Consider the following 21,688-nt stretch of genomic DNA (forward strand, 5'->3'; position numbering starts at 1 on the left):
CTATTATGAAGCAATAAAATTGGCCTACAAACGGTTGCTTTTTTTTTTTTTTTTTTTAACTTTCAATGACTGACTCCCCCAATGCCCATGGAATGAAGCCACAAAAGAATCTTTATATGCTGGACTCTTGAGTTCTTTACAGTATCACCTGCTCCCACAAAACTCTAGCCCTTCGGTCACACTCAACTACTCCCATTCCTCAAACCTCTCCGTTCAGTTCATACCTTCATGCCTTTGCATGTGTTACTTCCTCTGCCTTCTCCCGTACCTATGCTCCTCCATCAGACTAAACCCCATTTATCCTAAAGGCTCACTCAAATGTCACCGCTTTTCTCAGACCTCCCAGAGAACCGCAAGGGGAGATACTCATCTCTCCTCTGCTTCTGCAGTACTTTACCCACACGTCTGTTCCAGCACTGATCATAGGATCACAATGATCTGCTTGCATGTATGTTTCCCTTGCTAGATACGAATGACCGAGGGCAGGAACCAGATTTCATTCAAAATTCTGGCATCTCCATGGCTAATACTATGTTACCTTTAAAAGATATTTAATAATTGTTCGTTGGAGGATCAGAAGAATGAAGAACCTACCCTGATTCTGTCAGGTTGCTGCCCACTGTAAAATGTTAGGATCCAAAGTTTAGGTACTAAACTAAACTTAGTTCCTCCTGTTTGCTGGCCAGTGAAGGTCTGTAAGAGCCTTTGGGATATTTAGGAAATGAGAGAGTGTTTATGTCCAGGCTGCATCCAATCCTGCCAAAACCATGCTCACTACCAACACACAGGCAAATGGTTGCCAGGCACAATTCTGGAAAACCCATGCTTGACAACCAACCCTAATACAGCTGCAATACATACTGCCCTACTCCCCTCAGGCTGCAAATGCATCGCTTCCCTTCTCATCTTTGCCCCTTCTGGGACAGTTTATGCAATTGAAAACTTTAGCTCTCCTGAATACGAATATCCTGTTTCATTTGTAGAGTGAGGTGACTACAAATTAATAGAAGCAGAGAGATCCAAGTCATTTAAGGGTCAAACAATGAGTGTCTAGGATCCCCATCATCATCAACGTCTCTTTCCCCAACTGTCTCCAAAAGAATGTTTGGCTTTAACCTCACCAACTACCTCCCCTGCTCACTCTACTGATTCCAGCTTAGGCAAACAGTTCTCTATAAGGTAATAAGGGGATTTATAAGTCTGGAAAATGCAGGAATTCCACACCGCAAAGTAACAAAGGTTCGGATGCTAATCCACCCTGACTTCCCAGTGAGAATGGTGCAGAGAAGGGAGAGAAATTCTTCGGCACTTAAGCATAAAGCAGACTGCACAACAGTCTCATATAGCTCAAGTTAATTGACTCTGGCCCACCATTTTTGACTCATTCTTCCGCTCAAAAAAAGAGATCTGTGTCTGGGAAGGATCAAATTCCTATACACCTGATCAAAGTCCTTCAGAGGAAGGCCAAACTGAGCGAACAGCTAAAAGGACTGGACACAGGAGCCTCTCCTGGAACAAGCCCTACTTCCCTTCTTTCCTAGTTTCACCTGCCAGCAATCGCACTTCCTTTCAGCTGGAGGCCACCAGCAAGATGATCCAATGAAGTACTGGGATTTCTTCATCTATTTTTGTTTTAATTCTGCTGGTTTTTAAAGCTACAGCAGCCAGAGACAGGCCCAGAGGGGCACAAGAGTTGCCCAAAATCCTGCAAAAGAAACTTAATGAAACCATCCACTTAGCAGCATTTTTTTTTAATGAAGTGCAGCAGCACAATCTAATCCCTTTGTGCACTGAAATGAACCACATTTCTTAAAAGAAAGACCACAAGGGGGTTGACAGAAAACTTGCTGCAGGCAGGAAAACCTGGACAGCTTACAGGAGCTGATGCAGAAGGGAACAAGTAGAACTCCTAAGCAGGTCCATTTCAGCATTTTACGTCTCTCTCTCTCTCTCTGCTGCATTCCCAAGCAGAGCTCTAATGGCACAGTTGGGGGGGCGGGGGGAGTGGCGGTGGATGGAGCGTTTTACAGCTTCTTCATTAGTTTCCCTTCACTGAGTAGCTGCCATAAACAAGTATGCTGGACTCGGTCAAAAGGGCTGAAGTTTCCTCTCCTTCAGATGAAAAGAAACTAAAAGCCCAGTCACAAGGGCCCCAGCTGAATAAAATAGGAGAAAGTGCTGCCTATGTAGTTTCTGGGGAAATCTCCATGTCTGTGGCAAGCACAACCGCCACACGAAGCAAAATCCCAAAACTAGATGTTAAAGATCAAAGCATGGGCCTACCGAGGCCATGCATCCCTGCTTCCACTTAAGGGGCACCTCCAGCAGTTAGGCAAACGCGGTCCACCAGCCTCGAGGCCTGTCAAAACTTTCTCCGCAGACACCCAGGCTTTGGACAAGGCATTAACTTGCAGAACTGCTTAGCAAGAGAGCTTCCGGGGGTTGGAAATCCGAGCTCCCAAGACAAATCTTTAGGGGGGGTGGGGAGGACCGAGAGCAGTAGACCCCTGCCTCGATCAGGCTGGAAGCCCAGGGGCTGGGGGTGGGAGGCGGCCTCGCCACCAAACCTGCACGCTCACCGACCCCGCCCGATGCTCACCCGCTGCCCCCCACCCCGACCCCCAAGGAACCAAGGTGATTCACAACCTCCGCTGCCACGCGACTGATCGGAGGCCGAAGGAGACAAAAGGGGGCGAGGGACCCCGGCGGGCACGCGGAGGTCCGAGCCTCTCCAGGAACGGGTGGCTTCTCCCGCCTCGGCTCCTCCTCCTCCTCCTCCCCGCACTCCCCACCGCGTTTGGTCTCCGAAGCGGCGCCTGGCCTCGCCTCCTTCTAGCGGAGGCCAGATAACAGGGCACATAATGTAACTAGTGCTGTGAAGGCACCGTCCCAGGTGGGAGAGGGCTCGGAGGCTCATCTCAACTCTAGAAACGAGCCGGCTTCGGCCCACGGCCGCTCCGGCCCGGCCCCAGCGCGGGTGGGCGCCACCCCGCCCGCCGCCCCACCTGCCGCGGGCCCCGGCTCCAGCCTGTCCCCGGCCGGGGCCGCCCGCCCGCCCGCCGCCGCACCTTTGTAGCGCTCCAGCACATCCTCGTACGCCTGCACGAACTCCTTCTCCTGGTTGCGGTTGGCCGGCTGCTGACCCGGCACGTAGCCGGCCATGGCCGCCCGCGCCGCGCTCTCCCGGGGCCCCGGCGGGCGCCGCTTCCAGGCCGGCGCGCTGAGGCGGCCGCCCCAGCCTCGACCCCTTTGTGCGGCCCGAGGGCGACGGTGGTGGCGGTGCCCCCGGCTCTCGGTTCTCCGCTCCGCGCCCGCCTCGTCCGGCCTGCCGCTCGCGCTCGGCTCCTCAGCCCGCTCGCGCTCCGCCGCCGGTCCCGCTGGCGTTTCCGCCTCCCCACCCCTCGGCTCCGCTCCTCCCTCAGCCCGCCCCGCCGCCGGCGGTGGCGGCGGCTCCTCCCGTCAGGAGCGCCAGGCCCGGCCCGCTCCCCGCCCCTCTCCCCGCCGCCTCCTCGGGCCCCGAGCGGCAGCCCCCCCGACCCCCTCCACCCCCACCCCGGGGTCTGTGGACCCCCGCGCGGCCGGGACGCGGAGGGGGCCGGAGTGGGGGGCGGGAGGCCGGCCCCCGCGGGGGCGTTCCGCCCGAGCCCCGCCGGGTGGGAGGCTCCCGGCGCGTCGGGATGAAAGGCCCGGCCGGCCGCCGCGGTGGGGAGAGCTCCGGGGCCCACTCGGCGGGGCGGGCGGGCTGCCCCACTCGGGGCGGACCCACACCCGAAGCCGGGACAAAGGAGGGAGCCCCCTGGCTGGAGAGAAGCCGAGCTGGGCCTGTGCCGCGGCTGGAGAAGGACCCAGAGACGCTGAAGGTTAGGGAGCGAGCCAAAGACCTAGATAGGTCGCAGGGCCAGACACGGTCAGGAGGAAGCCGGGGCAAGATCCAGACGGGCTGCCGGGCGAGGCCAAGGGAACACTCAGACCACAAAGAATCCCAGGAACAAAGGGTCTTCCAGAAACGGAAGAAACTGAATCCCAGCACCATGAAATAAACCAGGCCAAGAACGAGGAGCCAGAGCCTGAGAAATGACAACTGAGGGAATGAAAACAGGATTCTGACTGAACCGTGGGGTGAACAAGAGGAGAGAGGGGAGATAACACATCTACAGGGAAACGATGCAACAGGAATATTATTACACTGTGATAGCCATAGGAACAGAGGCTTAGATCAAAAGGGAGAAATGTGGGGATCTGAGGCTGAACAAGGTCTGCTATGCAACAAAAGGATTCTGGAGCCTAACTGCTCACAGAAGAAAAAGGCAAGCCACTAACTCTCTGTCATCAGGGAAAAGGGAAAGAATGAAGAAAGAGTGCTGGTGAATGTGGGTAGGAATATACTGGGGACCATTTTGAGGAGGGCATTCCCAACACCCTCTGATCCTCCATTCAGGCCCAGTGTTCATGGACTGCACTGAGGCAAGAGCAGTGAGGAACTCAGGTAAATGCAGGTGAATTTTTGCCCACATCTACACCTATCTAGCCATTATCCTTCCCAGCCTCAGCAAGTCTGTTAATTTTGGGGGTTTAGGGGGAGGGCAGCGGGAAACAGGTGGAAATGTGGTTGTGAGTTAAAAATTAGGCTCACTGATCTCATAATAACAGCGCACCAGCAAGTCAAAAAAGAATTCATGTGACACTAAGCTGACAAATATGGGACTTGGGCTTCCATTTCGGTTCCCATTCTCCAGATTCTTAAGAGAAGCTTCTCACCCCCGGGCAAGGCCTGCATCTCTGTACGCTATGAGTAGATGATGCTTTTCACTAATAGGTGCTTGCTGGTTGTTTCCACATCATACTATGATCAGAAATTGTGTGAGCAAGTCATTAATCATGTCTTTTTCCATCAAATTTTGCTGACCTGCCCAACTTCTAGGCATAGAGATCATACAGGGAAGGGCCTGAAAGAGGACAGACAGGGAGGCGCCTTGGACAAATGCTCGTTTCCTTCCAGTTTAGTGCTCTGTGCTCAAAAAAAGCTAGTTCGCAGTTTGGCATCAACTGCTAATGAGCTCAGTTTAAGAAAAGGAAGAGAAGAAGCTTGAGGTTTATTCTTTTTAAAATAAATAAAAGGCTTTCAGTAGAAAATGCAGGATGCAGAAGTCGGTGATTGATGGCATAAGCACATTTTTCGTAAACGGCGGAGAATATAGAAATGCTAACTCCGAGGATCTTGACTGTATTCATGCTGAGTCATCTGCATTTCCTATATTATTTCATAGCAGAGGAGCTAGGAAAGCCCAGACACAAACATACAGACACACACACCTCCACCCTTGCCCCCAAACAGCATCTGCCTCCTCATTTTCAGCACAGTAAATTGGAAAGTTGCTCCATCCCTTCCTGGGGCTGCTACATGCACACTTAGCGAGCAGGTTCCTCAAGAATTGCCAAAGGTGAGGAAAGACAAGTGCAGGAAGGGAATGAGAATCTATTCTGGGAACCAGGCTTTGTTGGAGGCCTGGGGGGTGATCCGGGGGAGAGGGCAAGGGGTTGAGATGCCATTAAGAAGCATGGTAATTAAGGAAGAAAGTTCTGGTTTGGGTTGTGGCTAGAAGGGCTTCTTGACACGATTTGCATTTAAATGCTCCCAAGAGATTTTGAAGTAATGCATTCTTCTAATGAATGGAAAAGGGGAAGTCCACATGTTTGGCTGATGTTCCCGTTTTATACAGAGAAAATTTTACAAGGATAGAGGAACAAAGCGGCTGCTGGGGGGGTGGGGGGTAATGGGAAGAATGAAGCCTAGGAAGGGGAGGTTTTTGGTTTTTTCCAAGCAACCGTCTAAATTTATAGCCAGACCACACAATTGGGACAACTCTGAGGCTCTCGCCTTTTGGTCTATGATTTTCCTTTGCTCCAATAGTGAGACTGCTGTTGCATTTCCAAAGAGGCTGCCATGGGGAGGCTGAAGGAGACAAGGTGTACTCCGAAGGGCATCTAGTGGTGGGAAGGGGTAATGCAAGTAAATAAAGCCCTATTTTTCTCTGAGTGTCCTCTCCTTCTTAAAAGCCTCACCAGGTGCCTCTCTCCCTAAGGCTCAACTTCTTTCACCACCTCCTATGGGTTCTCTTGCCTCAAGGCCTTCCCACGTGCTTTTCTCCCAGGCCAGAACCCTCCACTGCTCTCTTTATCCTGGCTCGCTCCTGCTCAGGCCTCTGCTGAAAATCCCACAGGGAAGCCAGCCTTCATCTCTCGGATTAGTAGGCCCTCCTGCCTCTCTACTCCCCTTAGGTAATAACCATCACACTGAAGTTACAGGTTCAGTGTCTTCCTTCCTTACTAAGTCACTAGCTCCCTGAGGGCTGTTGTTTGTGTGTCTAGTTCACCACGGGGTCCTTAGCATTTAGCAAATGACCTGGCCTAGAGGGCACTGATTAAATATTTGTTTTAACTTTTGATTAAATGCATGAATGACTGAACCAGATGATCCTAAAATACTCAGCTGCCTGTGGCTTCTGACTCCCTAGGAGGCAAGGGTATTTAAGAAAGTATGCTTCTCTCACAGCTTCCCTTATCTCTGCCCGGAATTCAAAGTCCTCCATATTTTGACATCTACCTTCCTTTACAGTCTGATTTCCCTTATCCCTAACAATCAAACTCAGAACCTTCACCTGGAATGTCCTCCACCCCAATTCCATCTAATGATCCCCTGCGCATCTTGTAAAAGCTCACCTGAAAACGACCTGAGGTTATTTTTTAGTCAATTCAGATAGAAGAGGCTCTTCTCAAAATCCCAACCACAAACCAATTCTTTCCCCATTCCTGGGGCAACCACATATACTGTGCATATCTATCTACATCACTGCCTCCTAGTGCCCTGGTTCACAAGTTCTTTGAGGCAGAAGAATTGATTTCACTTTCTTCGTCACACGGCCGAACACAATGCTTTGCACCTAGTGGGTGCTCAGTAAATATTTGCTGAAGGCATGCGTGCCTTGTTGAAATCACACAGAGGTGGGGGCTGTGAACTAGATCTGCGATTCAAGACAACTGAGTCCAATTCAGTGTCCACTCAGTGGCCGAGAGCTGAGGGCAGGTTGTGCAGAGAGAGGAAAGAGGGAAGTGCAAATCATTTCTCCTGCTGGTGCTCCTCCAGCCTTTGGAAAGCTTACTCCTAGCACTTCTTCAGTTTGGCTCATGATGCATTATTTTACATGTGTTAATTGCTGCTTTATAAATAAATTACTTGCTAATAGGGAGGGTGGGTGTGTGTGTGTGTGTGTTTTCTCTGATCCTCTTTGCAAAGGTACACTGTCTCCTGTGCCCTAACAGTAGCAGGAGCCAGCCAACCAGACAGACAGACACTAAAGGGGCTATCCATTGGTCAACTCTTGGAAGAAAATCTAGTTCTAGGCTTAGAAGACCTACCTCCAGGCCCAGCCCCACCATCCTTTTTAGACATTAGCTTTAGCTAGTCCCAGCCAAAGCTCCTTTTCAGCCCAGCCCTTGGAAACCCTTGCTAAACTTTGCCTAAAGTTCCCAAATCTGCTTCTGGGGTAGGAATTTGCCCACTATCATGCTGCCCTCTTCCTTTCAGAAAGTACAACACCACTAATTTATGAGGCCTGGATGGTGCCAGCCACCCAGAAAGACAAGATCGCAGCCACCCAGCAGCCCATCACCCTGTCACCATAGCAACCCTCAAAATGGTTACTCAGCCATCTGGGTTACCATAGCAACTGGCCAAGTCTCTCCACCTCAGCCTCTCCCTGGGCCTTCTCCTCTGGCTTATCAGAGCCAATGCCAAAGACTCTTCAATCCTTACTGGAGGAAATGAGCAGAAGCTGGACCCCTGATAGGCAGTTGTCTCAAAGGGGCGTGGAATAACTTGCCCACCCCGGGCTTCCTGAGGCTCCTTGGAGATAATGGGTGTTAAGACATTCCGTGAACCTTGAAGTGGCACACAGATGTTAGCTATTATTAAACTACTGTTCCTTGTAATGGGGGAGGCAGTGGGTTACCCTAGGCAGAGCTAGTGCCATTCCCAGCTTGGTCCCTCACTGGCTGGGAGGCCTTGAGCAAGTTACCCAACTCTCTGGGTTTGTTTCCTCTATTGCAGCACGTCTGCCTCCTCAAGTTATTTCAAGGATTAGGTCAAACAAAGCATAGAAGAACCTAAGCACAAAGCTTAGCACTTGAAACATATCAGTAGAAGCTGGAAAGGTACTGGCCGCTCTCCGATCTCCCAGTCTCTGTGAATATGTTTTATTTTCTTTTTTTAAGGAATCTAGGCCGACATGAGCCCCGTGTACTGGACCACACCCAATCTCCCTTCCTGCTCTGGGTCAGGAGGGGCCTCATCCGGCGGGGTGGGGGGCCTCTGAAGTTCCTACCAAACAGGGCCACAGGCAGTCTGGACCCCTTGGGGAATTGGGAGGCTCCCCAAATTAGGAGGTGTGGCTTGTAACCTATAAAGCTCCCTTCCACTTGAAACATCTCACCAGCTTATACTACCTCAGGTTTAGAGAGCAGGGGCTACTCCTGCAGAAGATCAGAGTCACATGGAACAATTCAGCAGTGACAGCATAGACCTGGGGCTGAGTTACATAGATACGCACATGAACAGAATTCCTCCCCTCTAGGGCTTCCCGGGTGGCTCAGTGGGTAAAGAACCTGCCTGCAATGCAGGAGACGCCAGAGATATAGGTTCAATTCCTGGGTTGGGAAGATCTGGAGGAGGGCACAGCAATCCACTCCAGTATTCTTGCCTGGAGAATCCCATGGACAGAGGAGCCTGGCAGGCCACAGTCCATTAGGTAGCAAAGAGTCGGACAGGACTGAAGCGACGGAATACAGGACGGCACGTGGTTTTAAAAGATTTCACTCCTTTAGCATCTCAACTTTAGTTTCTCAAGACCAAACCCTCCAAAATCTATTTTGGGGGTACTTTCCTCAAGTACATTGGCAGGGTGCTGATTCAAACCCAGGGTATGTGGATTTGAAGTATTTTAGGCAAACCAGACAGACACCACCCTCAGAAATCAAGATTTCACAGAACCAGGTGCACTCCAGCCTAGCTCTGTGCGTCTGGGAAGCAGGGCATGGACCTCAAGCCGGGAGGAACTGAGGATCAGACGAGCGACGCTGACACACCCCTGGGCCAGGAGTCAAAAATCCCTCCTCGCCCTTCTGTGAAATGGTTCCGTGGAACTTGGCCAGACTTCAGACAGAACTACTGAGCAACTAAACTGATATACTTCCTACGGGGGGAAAGGCAAGGGAATAGTTAAGAAGTGTGGGAGATGTTATCGTCTAGTCACGAAGTTGTGTCCAACTCTTTTGCCACCCCATGGACTGTAGCTCCTCTGTCCATGGGATTTCCCAGGCAAGAATACTGGAGTGGGTTGCCATTTCCTACATCAGGGGATCTTCCCGACCCAGGGATCAAACCCATGTCTCCTGCATTGGCAGGCAGAGTCTTTACCACTGAGCCACTACCTGTGGGAGCTGAAAGTATGTGATTTCTGGAATGTACATCTATGTAACTGGGGAAGCAGAATTGGGAGATGTTATGAACTGAGATTGGCCATGAATTGATAATTCTTGAATCTGGGTAATGGGAGACTATTGTATTCTCAGAGCTTTATAGTATATGTTTGAAGTGTTCTGCAGAAGGCAGGGGATTTGGAGTTAGGCCAACCTGAACGCCGGCAATAAGCATCTCCAAAGGGCACGTGCCCATGTTATGTTTCAGGGATGCTGTGCAGGTTCAGTACTGCATCCCGGTTCCACTATCGGCCAACTGTATGAGCTCAAACAAGTTCCTCAACCTCCTCTTCTGTAAAAAGGGAGAATAGCAACAACTTTCCAAGGTTCCATAAGGATTAAACAATACATGTTCATGCCTGGCACACGTTTCAAACTCAAAACACAGTTGCTTTTCCCGCTACTGTTTACTAGGGGATCCCAGCTGGCATCAGCTCTCAGGAGCTCCTGGACTGAGTCCAGAGTTCAACTCCCCAAACCACCCTGTGGATTCCTTCATCCTAACTCCCATCAACTATTCTCTCTTCACCTCCCTTTCATCCTTTCTACTGAGGCCAAAGAAAGGAGAGCAAGAACAGAACCAAGCAACAGGGACATACCCTCTCTCTTCAGGTTGTCCTGACAAATTCCTATCTCTTTTCCAAGTCGCAGATCAAATGCCATCATTGCTCTAAGCTGGGAGGCAGGGCAGAAGTAGGAGGAAGCCCTTCCCTCTCAGAACAGCCTCACAATTCTGGGCAGCATGGTGCACAGTTCATGCTGCATCCTAGCTGCCTTCACAGGCTGGAACTGGGCTCTAAAGCCCACTCTGAGTCTAGCACACAGCAGTCCTGGGTGAGGGTGTGTGCTTTCAGTCATGTCCAACCCTTTGTGACCCATTGGACTGTAGCCCACCAGGCTCCTCTGTCCATGGGATTCTCCGGGCAAGAATACTGGAGTGGGTTGCCATGCCCTCCTCCAGGGATCTTCCCTACCTCAGAATTGAACCCATATCTCTTATGTCTCCTGCATTGGCAGGCAGGTTCTTCACCATTAGCCCCACCTAGGAAGCCCACACAGCAGCCCTAGGAATATGGTTAAATGAACAATGAATGAGCAAAGGGATGAATCAACAAATCATAAATCAGTGCACAAGTGCACGAATGAATGATACTGATGAGAATAGCTAACGTGTATCAAGTCTGACTGCACAGCAGGCACGGCCAAGTCCCTCACCTCCATTATCTCAGTTAATCCACCTGCGAGACCTGGCAGTGGCATTTTTGTGCCCTCGTTTTAACTGTGAGAAAGTGAGGCTCGGTGAAGTTAGTAACTACTCAGGTCACCCACCTGATGAAGTGATGGACCCGGGACTCCAGCCAACTCCCAAAGCCATTCCTTGGAGTGAATGAATGGAAATTTAGGAAAAGAGAAAAGGAAGATGGAATGAGAAGGGAAGAGGATGCCTAGAGATACACCCAGTGAGGCTCCAGGCAGAAACCTCCCCTTGACCCAAAGGCAAAAGCCTGGTACCTTCTGGGGTAGGGGTGGGACATAGCTGAGGACAGATATGTCAGCCCATAATCACCCCTCAGGTTACAGGGCCTTCCAGACCATCTCTGCAGCAGCATCCTAAGTCTGGGCGGAGATTACAGCCAGGAGTACCAGCTCTGCTCCTGCAGGGAAGCCAAGGCACAGCCAGGAAGCTGGCCAGCTTCTACCTGACAGGTGGCAACAGGCAGCCCCAGGGCCAAATCACGGCAGGTCCTAGCCACAGCAACCGGCCAGGCTTGAGACAGCAAGATGGTGATGATAGATTCTTAACATTCACACCAGGTGTGTTCACAGACCTTTCCCCAGGGGAAGGACCACTGGAATAAAAGACAAGTGCAGCCCCTGACCCTGCTGTACTGTCAGCCCCTCTGGAGGCATCAAAACCCCTGGGGCTGAGAAATGGCAGCCTTCCACAGCCCCCCAAGTTAACCGATCCTTCCTCCGCATTCCTAATCTCGGTTCTACGCTGCTCTCAGAATAGAAAGGGCGTGAGTCAGACTGCCACTCCAAACCTGCCTCTGTGTCACCTGGGAAGCCACTCAAAAAGCATGATGGGAATTCAGCAACATAAAGATGGCACCTCACAATGTGACAACCACCTTCCCTGACCAGCTGGGGGTCCCACAGGGACCCTGAGCCTCAGAGAAAGGACAGCTTGGCTGTCTTTTCTGCTGCTTGCACAGAATTCTGCCCACGTGGTCGCTTTCCATCCCTGCAGCTAATGTGACCCAGATTCACTTTCAAAGAGCTGGAGCTGAGCCGGTGGTGTGTAGCTACAATTCATTCTGCCCCACTTTCAGGGACTCTCTCCTGTTCATCTCTCCTGCTACTGAAACGGAGCTCCAAGACAGGGCCTGGGACTCTGAGGATACTGCCAGTAAGAAGCAGAGGAGCCGGAGAGAAGGAGGAGGCTCCTTGGGCTCAGGAGGAGGGATTCCCAGTGGAATTTTTAGGCATCCATCCTCCCCACCCCCGCATCCCATTCTTCCCATCATGGCTTGGCCAGAAACACAGACACACACACACGCGCACACACACTTCCATCTGCTCTTTGACAAAGCCCTGGAGTGAACAAAAAAAGGTACAAGACTAAGAGACTGGGGCCTCTTCCTTGCTCACCTAGGAAACTGCTGGCCTCCTGGGGTCCCTCCCCACTGTCTCCTCTAGCTGTCCAGGGAGAAGCAAGGAATGACACGCCAGGTGCAGTATCAGACATGTTAACCCATGTTTGTCTGGCATGTTTTGACTCTCATCCAATGATCATTCAAATCAGATGTCATCACCTCCCTTGTACAGATAAGGAAATTGAAGCCCAAAGAAATAAAATCATTCGCTCGGGTTTTCTGACTCCAGATTCACTTGTCTCCACAGTGCCCGGCACACAGCTGGGGCTAAACCCACTTTTTTAACCGAATGAATGAATGACCAAGCCAACAGGAACCATCTGAGAGCTTCCATCCTGGAGGAGAGACACACGGGCACAAAGAAGCAAGCTTCTTGCCCTGACCAGGCAAGCGCTCTCGAGGCTGTCTCCCCAGGGGTGAGCCCTTGAATCACTCCAGTAGCTGAGCTTAGGCTCAAAGGCAGGAGCAAACCCCAGCATCAAGTTGAATTTCACAGCCCTCACAGAGCCATTAGCTTCTAGAGCCCACATTCTCAGAGTGAGATCTTGGGGCAAAACCAGGAAGGGTGAGATGGGCCTCCTGACTACAGTGAGCTCTAGATCTGGTGAGGGAAACACACCTGGAAACAATGAGCTTTAACAGAAGGCCAGTTGAAACAAGGCTTAGAGACACAATTGCTGTCTGACTGGTGGAGAAATCAGGGAAGGCTTCTTGGGGGAGACCACCTTGGAACAGATGCTGGGGATGATGATTTCACAAGCACCTGCTGAAGGGCTCCCAGGAACAAATCCTACAGATGCTTTCTACTGGCTCATGGGAGGCCATGCCTCAGCCCTGAGTCCCTGTGCTCCCCCTTTTCACAATGCATGTGTGCATGCTCAGTTGCTCATTCATGTCCGATTCTTCGCAACCCCATGGACTGTAGCCCTCCAGGATCCTCTGACCATGGAATTTCCCAGGCAACAATACTGGAGTGGGTTTCCATTTCCTACTTCAGGGGATCTTCCGGATCCAGGGATGGAATCCCCATCTCTTGCGTTTTCTACATTGGCAGGCAATTCTCTTCCACTGCGCCACCTAGGAAGCCCTATTTCACAACACATACAGGAAAGTAATTATTTTTTCCCTTCTGGCCTCTGAACTAGTTCCACGAAGAATTGATTCCATTTTCAGTCTCTTTAAGTATCAATGCCAAGAACAGGGAGAGTCCTGAATATATGACGTTACATGGTTGAATTCCTGATTGGTAGGTAGATGAGGAATCCCTCCTGCCCCCAGCCCAGCCCCTAGCCCAAACAGGGTCCCTTCTATCAGACACTTTACTGCCATCTGCAGGAAACTTGCCACAATAAAATACAAATTTACAATAACAAAAGCTGAATGGCGCCCCCTAGAGTCGTGTGGTGTCCAGCCATGTGACTAGGGTCCTACACTGGTTTTTTCTCCCCCAGGCTTCACAAGCCCCGAGGGATACAACTTTCACTCCTCTGCCCTCTTCTAGCCTGTGAGGTTGGGCTCCTTGCCCAAGTACCCTCCCCAGATCCCCCCTTCCATGTGGCCCTGCCCACCCTTCACCAATGAATAAGGGTATTTCTATTGCTGTTCAATAACAGAGAGCTAAAGGCTCCGAAGAGGCAAACTCCACTAGATCTTCGTCTTTGCTTTTTTCTATAGCTCAGGATTGTGAAGCCTCTCCCAGAGGTGACCAGAATGACTCTCTGGTGAGTCTGGAGGCCCAGTCAGCTATTTAGATTGTAGCCAGCAGAAAAATCCAGCTGGCCTGGTTGTCAGGTATTGCCTAAGGGAATGGAAACAGCAATGTACCTGGAGTTAGACGATCTGGGTCTACTGGTCCTGCGTGACTCCAGGCAAGTCCCTTAAATCCTCTGGACCTCAGACTCTAACACGGGTCCCACCTAACGTGCTGTTATCATGAAATCTCTATGATCAACAGAAACAAGGTTTTCTTGTTAACGACTAATGTTCCACTTTGGTGTGGCTGGGCTTAAGGAGTTGAGAATAGGTAGGTATTTCTCTCTAGCAAGGTAGAGAGAAAGAAAAAAATGGAGGGAAAGGATGAGGACGGGGAGAATTGGTTATAGCATGTGTGAGGCCCCTAGAACCTGTTCTGATTTTGTAGACTTGAAATCAGCAGTTTTGTCAGCCCAACATGCCTCTCCATCTGACATGTGTCATCATCAGGGGTCCCCCATTCACCTCTCCAGCATGAGGGAGGCCCTGAGACCCGTGCAGCGCGCCGAGTAGGCCAGGCACCGGGGCAGTCTGTATATTTGGTGAGACTGACTCTGACACCCCTACTTTGCTTCAGAACCCAGGCCCACAGGGAGGAGGAAATTACACAGGCCTCAGCTGGCTTCCAGGATAAGATTGACTTCATTTCCTCCCCGAATGTAAGTTCTAACTTCAGAGAGCTTCAGAGCACACAGGGTCTCCCAAACGTGCCCTTCCCACCCTCACAGGAAGCAACTGCCGGAGAAGGAAGGCTGCCTTCTTAATTACTCTGGTAGAACCCCCACCAGGCTCTGAAATCACAGGAAGATTTCAGCCGGGGCCCTGAAGTAGCAGTCCCGCCTCTCCTCTGCTGCCTCGCCTCTCTCCTGCTAACGAAACACGCCCAACTGCAGCACACAAGTTATTTTTAACCACGGCACAGTCTCCCCATTTTCAGCCTCACTGGCCCAGCCCCCTCCCCAAGACAGTCACGTGGCAATGTCAGGATGTAAAGAAGATCAGTCCCAGTGCCCGAAACAGCACAGGGCCTGCCTGTCCCATGGTTCAGTGGACCCAGCAGCACCCTCAGGGACTGAGCCCCCTTGAGTCCATTTCTGTTCTAGACTCAGAATGCTAAACAGCAGGCAAATCATCCCTTGGGGCTCTTCAGAGAAGCCTGGGAGGGGAATTCATCACAAAGGAATCTATAAGTACAGTCATCCCTCAGTGTGTGCAAGGGATTGGTTCCAGAACGCCAGGAGGTACCAAAACCCACAGATGCCCAAGTCCCTTATAGATCAGTTGATATGATACAGTTGACCCCCCCATATCCGCGGGCTCCACATCTGTGCACATGGGCAATAGAGCATGGGGCTAGAGGGTGTGAGGAAGGGAGAAAAAGGCCTCTGCCCTGCTGCCTTCAGAGGAATGAGGGGTTTGAGCATTCAGAGGCCCCTCGATGAGGGCCCTTCAAGGCTAGAAACAAATAAACCCCTCCTGCATCACAGGGACAGCTCTGAAACTTCACTGACTGATGCCATTGTCCCAGAGGTCTTGAGAAGGACCAAGGAGTCCTTCCTTCAAGGGCTTCCTACTGCCCACAGTCAAAGTCATTCAGTCGTGTCTGACTCTCTGCGACCCCATGGACTGTACAATCCATGGAATTCTCCAGGCCAGAATACTGGAGTGGGTAGCCTTTCCCTTCTCCAGGAGATCTTCCCAACCCAGGGGTCAAACCCAGGTCTCCCGCACTGCAGGTGGATTCTTTACCAGCTGAGCCACAAAGGAAGTCCACAAAAGGGGTTCAAACTCTCCAGCTTGTCTTCCAGGTCTCCTCTCTTGAGGCTCAACTCCTCTCAAATCCCATCCTGATTACTTGAGCCCACATAGCCCTCTCCCTGTCGAGCTTTCCATTACAACCCACTGCCTGTTCCTGGATCACAATCTGTCACATATTATCCTCTCAACACTCCTTGCCTTCATTCATTCATTCAATACTGGTTGATCTCCAATATGCACAAGGCTCTGTGCAAGGAGCTGGGGGTAAAACCATCAAGAAAAAAAAATCAATGAGACAAGGTCTGGAATTGTTCACAGTCCTAAGGGAGTGATGGGCACCCCATGGGATAACTGCTCTACTGTACCAGGGAACACAGAGGAGAGAAAAGCATGAATACAAGAGCGGAGGAGGGAGCTCTGGATACCTCTGGGGCAACAGGGACAGAGGAGGTGGCACTTATGAGAGGAGGGGGGCTTCCACCACCTCGCAGAGAAGAAAGTTCAGGCATGGAGGTCTGATCTGTGGGGGTCGAGGAACAGCTCCATGTGGCAGGGTACCTGGGAGTAGGGGTAATTTTGATGGGTGTCTGATATAGCCTTTATCCCACAGGGATGAAGAGCCAAAGAAAGTTGGTAAGCAGCTGAGGAACAGAATCAGGTTTGATTTTTGAACAAAATACTCTGCCAGTCATGTGGAGGAAATGGGGCAGGACTGGAAGGAGGAGAACTATCAGATGGTGTTTGGTGGTACAGGTAGAGACGATAAAGTGGAGGTGGGCAGGGTGCATTGTTTGAGGGACGCAAAAGAGGGAGCAGGACAGGCCTTGATGATGGATTGAAAGTGGGTGATGTCACTGAATTCGCTGCAGGCACTGCTTTGTCTGTCTTTCTATCTGCACTCTGGCACCAACGCCTCCTGAGAGGCTGAGCACAACCCACGGAGGCAGCTCCGGATCCAGCCTTTGGTGGAAGCAGCAGAGAGAGCGCTTCCCCTTTACTGAGCCAAGAACCGTGCTAAGAGCTTTATATACATTTTCTCCTCTAATCCTCACAAGAGCCCTGCACAGGAAGCATCCTCAAGAGGACAAAAGTGAGGCTCTGGCAGGGGTGAGAGACTTGCCCAGAATCACACAGCTGGTTGGAGGTGGGGCCACAGTCCAGCACCTCCCCTCTCTGACTCCAACATCTGGGCTGGTGACCACTGCCCTGGCAACAGTTCTGCTGCTCAGCAAAGGGGCAGTAGCCCCAGCTTTCACTCTGCAGAAAGGGTAAACAGGAACCACATTTTTAGAAGGCAATGTGAGTGAAACTGCCTTCTCCAAGGACTTTATTCCAAGGAAGTAACTCAATGAAGTTAAACGTTTTGATTTATAAAGATGTTCAATGCAGCATTGTCTATTGAAAATGAAAGTGAAGTCGCTTAGTCGTGTCCAACTCTTAGCAACCCCATGGACTGCAGCCTACCAGGCTCCTCTGTCCATGGGATTTTCCAGGCAAGAGTACTGGAGTGGGGTGCCATTGCCTTCTCAATTGTCTATTGTGGCCCCCCCAAAAAAGAAAAATGAGTAGGATTTTTAAAATCATGAAATATTACACAGCCTTTAAAAATGGTAACTATAAAGCCTGAGATGTCATATGGAAAATCTTTTTGATGTAGGAGTGAGTAGAAAAAAATCAGATTCACTATGGCACATGAGTCATGAAGGCAACTACATGGAAAATACAACTGCATGGGGACCAAGGTAGGGAAGAAGATGAAAAAGGAAAACGGGTCTCATGTTAGCACACTGGGATTAGGAGTGGCGGACTTTCTTTCAAATTTTTCTTTAATGTCTTTTCACCATCTTTCCAGTAGTAATAACTCCAAACTGGACTCCAGCTGGCTTGTCGGAGAGCCCAGGGGAGGGACCCTCCACCATACCACCCCCAGCCAGGACACCCACAGCACCCAGCTCAGTCCAGGCCTCTCTTACCGGCAACTCTGACCACAGCACGCTCCGCAGGGTCCAGCACCGAGTCCTGGCTTTTCCGCTTTTTCTGCTCATGCAGTGGCAGGTTCCAGGGTAAGGTATCCCCTGGGGGACAGGGAGACAGGCTCCCTGACCGCTCACTCCTGTAAGACCGCTCACTTCGACATGACCGCTCGCTCCGGCATGACCGCTCACTGAGTGTTTCTTCATCTGAAGAAGACATGGCCCAGGCCGGGGCTGCAGCTGGAGGGCCTGCAGCCCCTGGAGAAGTGATCTGTAGGGGAGAGGAGTGCACATGAACAGACGGAAGGGGTTGCAAAATGAATGCTGAGACTCGGGAGGCAGAGGTTCTAACCCTGGTTCTGCCACTGACTTGGTCTCTTTACCTCTCTGAACTTCAATTTCCTTATCTGGAAAATGGGGATAAGTATCACGGCAAAATTAATTCATGGGGCTTGGGAGAAATCACCTGAGGTAATGTATGTGAAGGTGTCCATAAATATTAAAACACTGTAAAAGTTAACTCCTACTGGGGACATCCACAGTGGTCCAGTGGTTGATTCTGCACTTCCTTGGCAGGGGGCACAGGTTCAGTCCCTGGTGGGAACTGAGGTCCTGCACCGTGTGGCCAAACAAACGAACAAAAGTTAGCCCCTATTACTAGTAAGCACTATTTCTGTTACCTGGTACTTGCGAAGGATTAAGCTTACAGGTTTCATGGATAGAAATATCTGGTTTCAAGTTATTTGTTGTTATTCAGTCTCTAAGTCATGTCTCACTCTTTGTGACCCCGTGGACTGCAACACGCCAGGTCTCCCTGTCCCCCACTGTCTCCCGGAGTCTGCCCAAGTTCATGTCCGTTGAATCACTGAGGCCATCCAACCATCTCATCCTCTGTCACCCTCTTCTTCAGCCTTCAGTCTTTCCCAGCAAGTTCTACCACATCATTTACTAGCTGTTTGACCCTGAGGAAGTCACTTAACGTCTTTGAGCCTCGGAATCCTCATCTACAAAAGGGGGATGTAAGAGCAACTACCTCACAAGGTTGTTTGCATGGACTAAATGAGATCTTGCAGGTAAAGTGCTTAACAGAGTCCGGTATCCAATAAGCACTTCACAAACATCATCTATTATTACATTCCTGTTCTACTTAACTCCCGGGAATGTTGTAAAGATAAAACGGGGCAACAGATGGGAAGTATTTTCAAAAAGCTAAAGCATGATCTCAATGTTAGGCATGATATAAAGCATGGGTTAGAAAAGGCAGAAATTCTTGATTTCTCCTGTACTGCCTCTGGCACATATATTTTTTAAAAGTTTAAAAAGTACTAAACTTGAAGTAAGACCGACCTAGGTGTAGTTTCTGGTTTGGCCACTTAAAATCGGTGTGATCCAAGGCAAGTCATTTCACTTCTCTGAAACTCAGCTTCCCCATCTGCAAAATGGGGGTAATATTTCAGCTTCTAAGTTGCTGTCTTAAGAACATAGCAAATGTAAAAAAACTGGCTGGTGCCATACATGGCACCCAAGGCATAGGATAAAATGTTCCTTTGCCTATTCTATTCCAAGGGGTTATTGTAGAAATAACTGGCACAGCATGGAGGTGGGGGAGGTGGTACAGAAAATCCATTTTTCTGGTCAGCTTAGCTACAGGAGGGATCTGAGTGGAAACACAAACACTCTGAGGCCAGCTGGGCTCCACCAGCCAGACTGGGCAGGCTTCCCTCAGCCAGGTCAAGTTCACTTCCCAGAACCATCTGCTATACATGGCCCACCACCCCAAGGGCCTCATCAGAGCCCCTGTGGTACATGCCTTCAACCCCAAATCCAGTCCAAGCAAACAGCTCTCACTGGGGCTCCAGGGTCCAGGGAGGGCAGGAAACCATCGCCTTTCCCTTACGGGGAATACCAGCACAGAAGGCTGTGCTGAGACAGGGAGGTGGCCCAAATGTCTGGACACCATGGGTCTCTGGGCACAGCTCCTTCTGGATTCTGGGAATCTCAGCCTGGAGGCAGCAAGAGGCAGAAACCCCTCCTGGGTCACTGGCAGATCCCCATCATAGGCACAGAGTGAGGAGAGATAACAAAAGAAACATCAAATGGTGCAGGAGGCTTCTAGGCAGCCTCCGGCAGGCAGAAGAGCCCTGCCAGGGCACCTCCTGTGCCAGCAGCATTTGGGCCTTCTTGCCCTGGAAGATCAAGAAGGAATCCAGCCCCGGAAAGGCAGAAAGGAAAGGATCTGGGTCCTGGCACAGCCCTGCCTTTTATTCTAGCATGTAAGCCCCATTACCTTCTGGTGTCCGCCTCCCATTTCCGTTAGCCAAGTCAGGTGCATAAGTGACCGCCCCCACCTCGGGGAAATTCGGGTCGTCCTTCCATCTCCATACTCAGCCCCGGGCAGGAAAACGCCCCTCCTCTCAGACCACCTGCTTCCTCCCCGAGACGCCCATTTTACTACAAAGGCCCGCTCAGCCAAGGCCTCCAGCCTGAGAACCGGTCTCTCCAGCTCTACCCGGGTCAGTCTCCAGACCCTCACAAACACCTGTTTGACCTCGCGGCTGTCGCCCCACCCCTAGGTCACCTGAGCCGCTCCATCAATTCCCCATTCCCGGGAGCGCGCGCCCACGCCCCCAACCCACTCCAAAGGTCGCAGGCCAGGTCGGCGACTGGCACCTCACCTGCAGCTCTCGGGTGGCTGGCCTTCCCCCCTCACCCCTTCCCCACGGCGGGGGAGGGCGCGCCAAGGGCCAGAGGCGACTGGGGTGGGCCCGCGTGCCCGCCGCGCGCGGCTGACAAAGAGCGGGGCCGCGCCATGCGGACGCGCGACCGGGGACCGATCAGGCGCCCCGGCCAGCGGCCGAGACCCGGAGCCCGGCAGCCACCTTCCCCGCCAGGCCCTGCCCGCCCCCGCAGGCCTCTCGCCCTGCCCAGGAGGGCTCGGTGTCCCATTTTTCCAAAGAACACGCCTCCCTTTGGCCCGGGCAGTGCCCGCCGAGGGAAATCCCGGAGCGCGCTCGGCGATGCCCGCCGCCCGCCGCCTGGGCTGCAGGTGCGAGGTCCGGCCGGCCGCGATGCCAGCGCCTGTCAACCAGTCTTCCAGCTGCCGCCCGTTACCCCGGATCAGGCGCGGCCGCCCCGCGCGAGCAGGCACCGCACCCCGGCCGCCGCGGCGCACCCCGAGCTGACGGGCGGGGGGCCCGCCGCCAGCCCCGCGCCCCGCGCCTTACCCTGGGAACCCGTGCGGCAGAGGACCGGCGGCAGCGGAGGCGGCAGCGAAGACGGCGGTGGCGGGGCGCGCCCCGGGCAGGAGCGCAGCGGAGGGGAGCGCCGCCGAGCCGAGGGGAGCGGCTCCCACAATGGCCGAGCTCGCGGCGCCGAGCCCCCCGCCCCCCGCGCCCTAGCGGCGGCGGCTGAAGCGGAGCCGGCGCAGCCGCCCAACTCGCTCCCCCACCCCCGGCGCCGGCGCCGCCCCCCGCCCCCCGATGCGCGCTCCCCGCCCTGCACCCCACCCGAGGCCGTTTCCGCGCGCCCCGCACGCCCTCCGCACTGACCCCGCGTCCTGTCGCTGCCCCCGGGTCCTTTCTCTGGGTCCTTCCCCCAGTGACTCCTCCCCTGCGGCCGCTCGCATCCCCGGGGCCAACTCACACCCCCACATTCCCCGCCCTCGGCTCCGGCGCCCTCTGTGTCCCGGCCCCGCGGCCGCTCGCTGACCCGGGCCTGGCTCACGCGGCCCGCCCCCTTGGAGCTCCTCATCCCTGGTCCCGGGGGCGCTCTCCCAAGCTGCGGGGCTCTCAGCCCGGTCCCGGGTCGGGAACCAGCCCGCTCCCGGAGCCAGCCCGCTCCCCTTCCTGCTCCCATTTTTTGCCTGCATCCCGTAAACCCATCCATGTTCCATCTCTGCTCCTAGGGCTTCTGCTCCCCTTTCCGAGAGCGCCCTGCCGATCCACTTACCCGCCGGGCTTCGGGAACTGAATGTAGGAGGGACCAGAAGGAGGCCCCGTCTTCCCCTCAGGGTGA

The 21,688-nt window shown here is 52.7% G+C and overlaps 1 protein-coding gene across 14 annotated transcripts in view; it reads right to left on the reverse strand.

Annotated features, from left to right (window-relative positions):
* The window catches only part of MACF1 (microtubule actin crosslinking factor 1), a 340,927-nt gene extending 319,652 nt beyond the window's left edge, over nt 1-21,275 (reverse strand). For 12 of the 14 annotated variants that reach the window (XM_059882785.1, XM_059882784.1, XM_059882759.1 and 9 more), the window contains exons 1-2: nt 21,223-21,275; nt 17,675-17,945 (exon numbers count right to left, since the gene is read on the reverse strand). In XM_059882785.1, the coding sequence (XP_059738768.1) occupies nt 17,675-17,894 (220 nt within the window). In that variant the 5' untranslated portion in view covers nt 17,895-17,945; nt 21,223-21,275. Of the gene's footprint in view, nt 1-3,068; nt 3,389-17,674; nt 17,946-19,051; nt 19,107-20,898; nt 20,999-21,222 lie in introns of those variants that run through there. The other 2 variants (NM_001143860.3, XM_059882767.1) reach the window with 2 other exon arrangements.
* Between the last annotated feature and the right edge of the window lie 413 nt (nt 21,276-21,688).

This window comes from Bos taurus, chromosome 3 (genome assembly GCF_002263795.3).
Source record: "Bos taurus isolate L1 Dominette 01449 registration number 42190680 breed Hereford chromosome 3, ARS-UCD2.0, whole genome shotgun sequence".
Lineage (NCBI taxonomy): Eukaryota > Metazoa > Chordata > Mammalia > Artiodactyla > Bovidae > Bos > Bos taurus.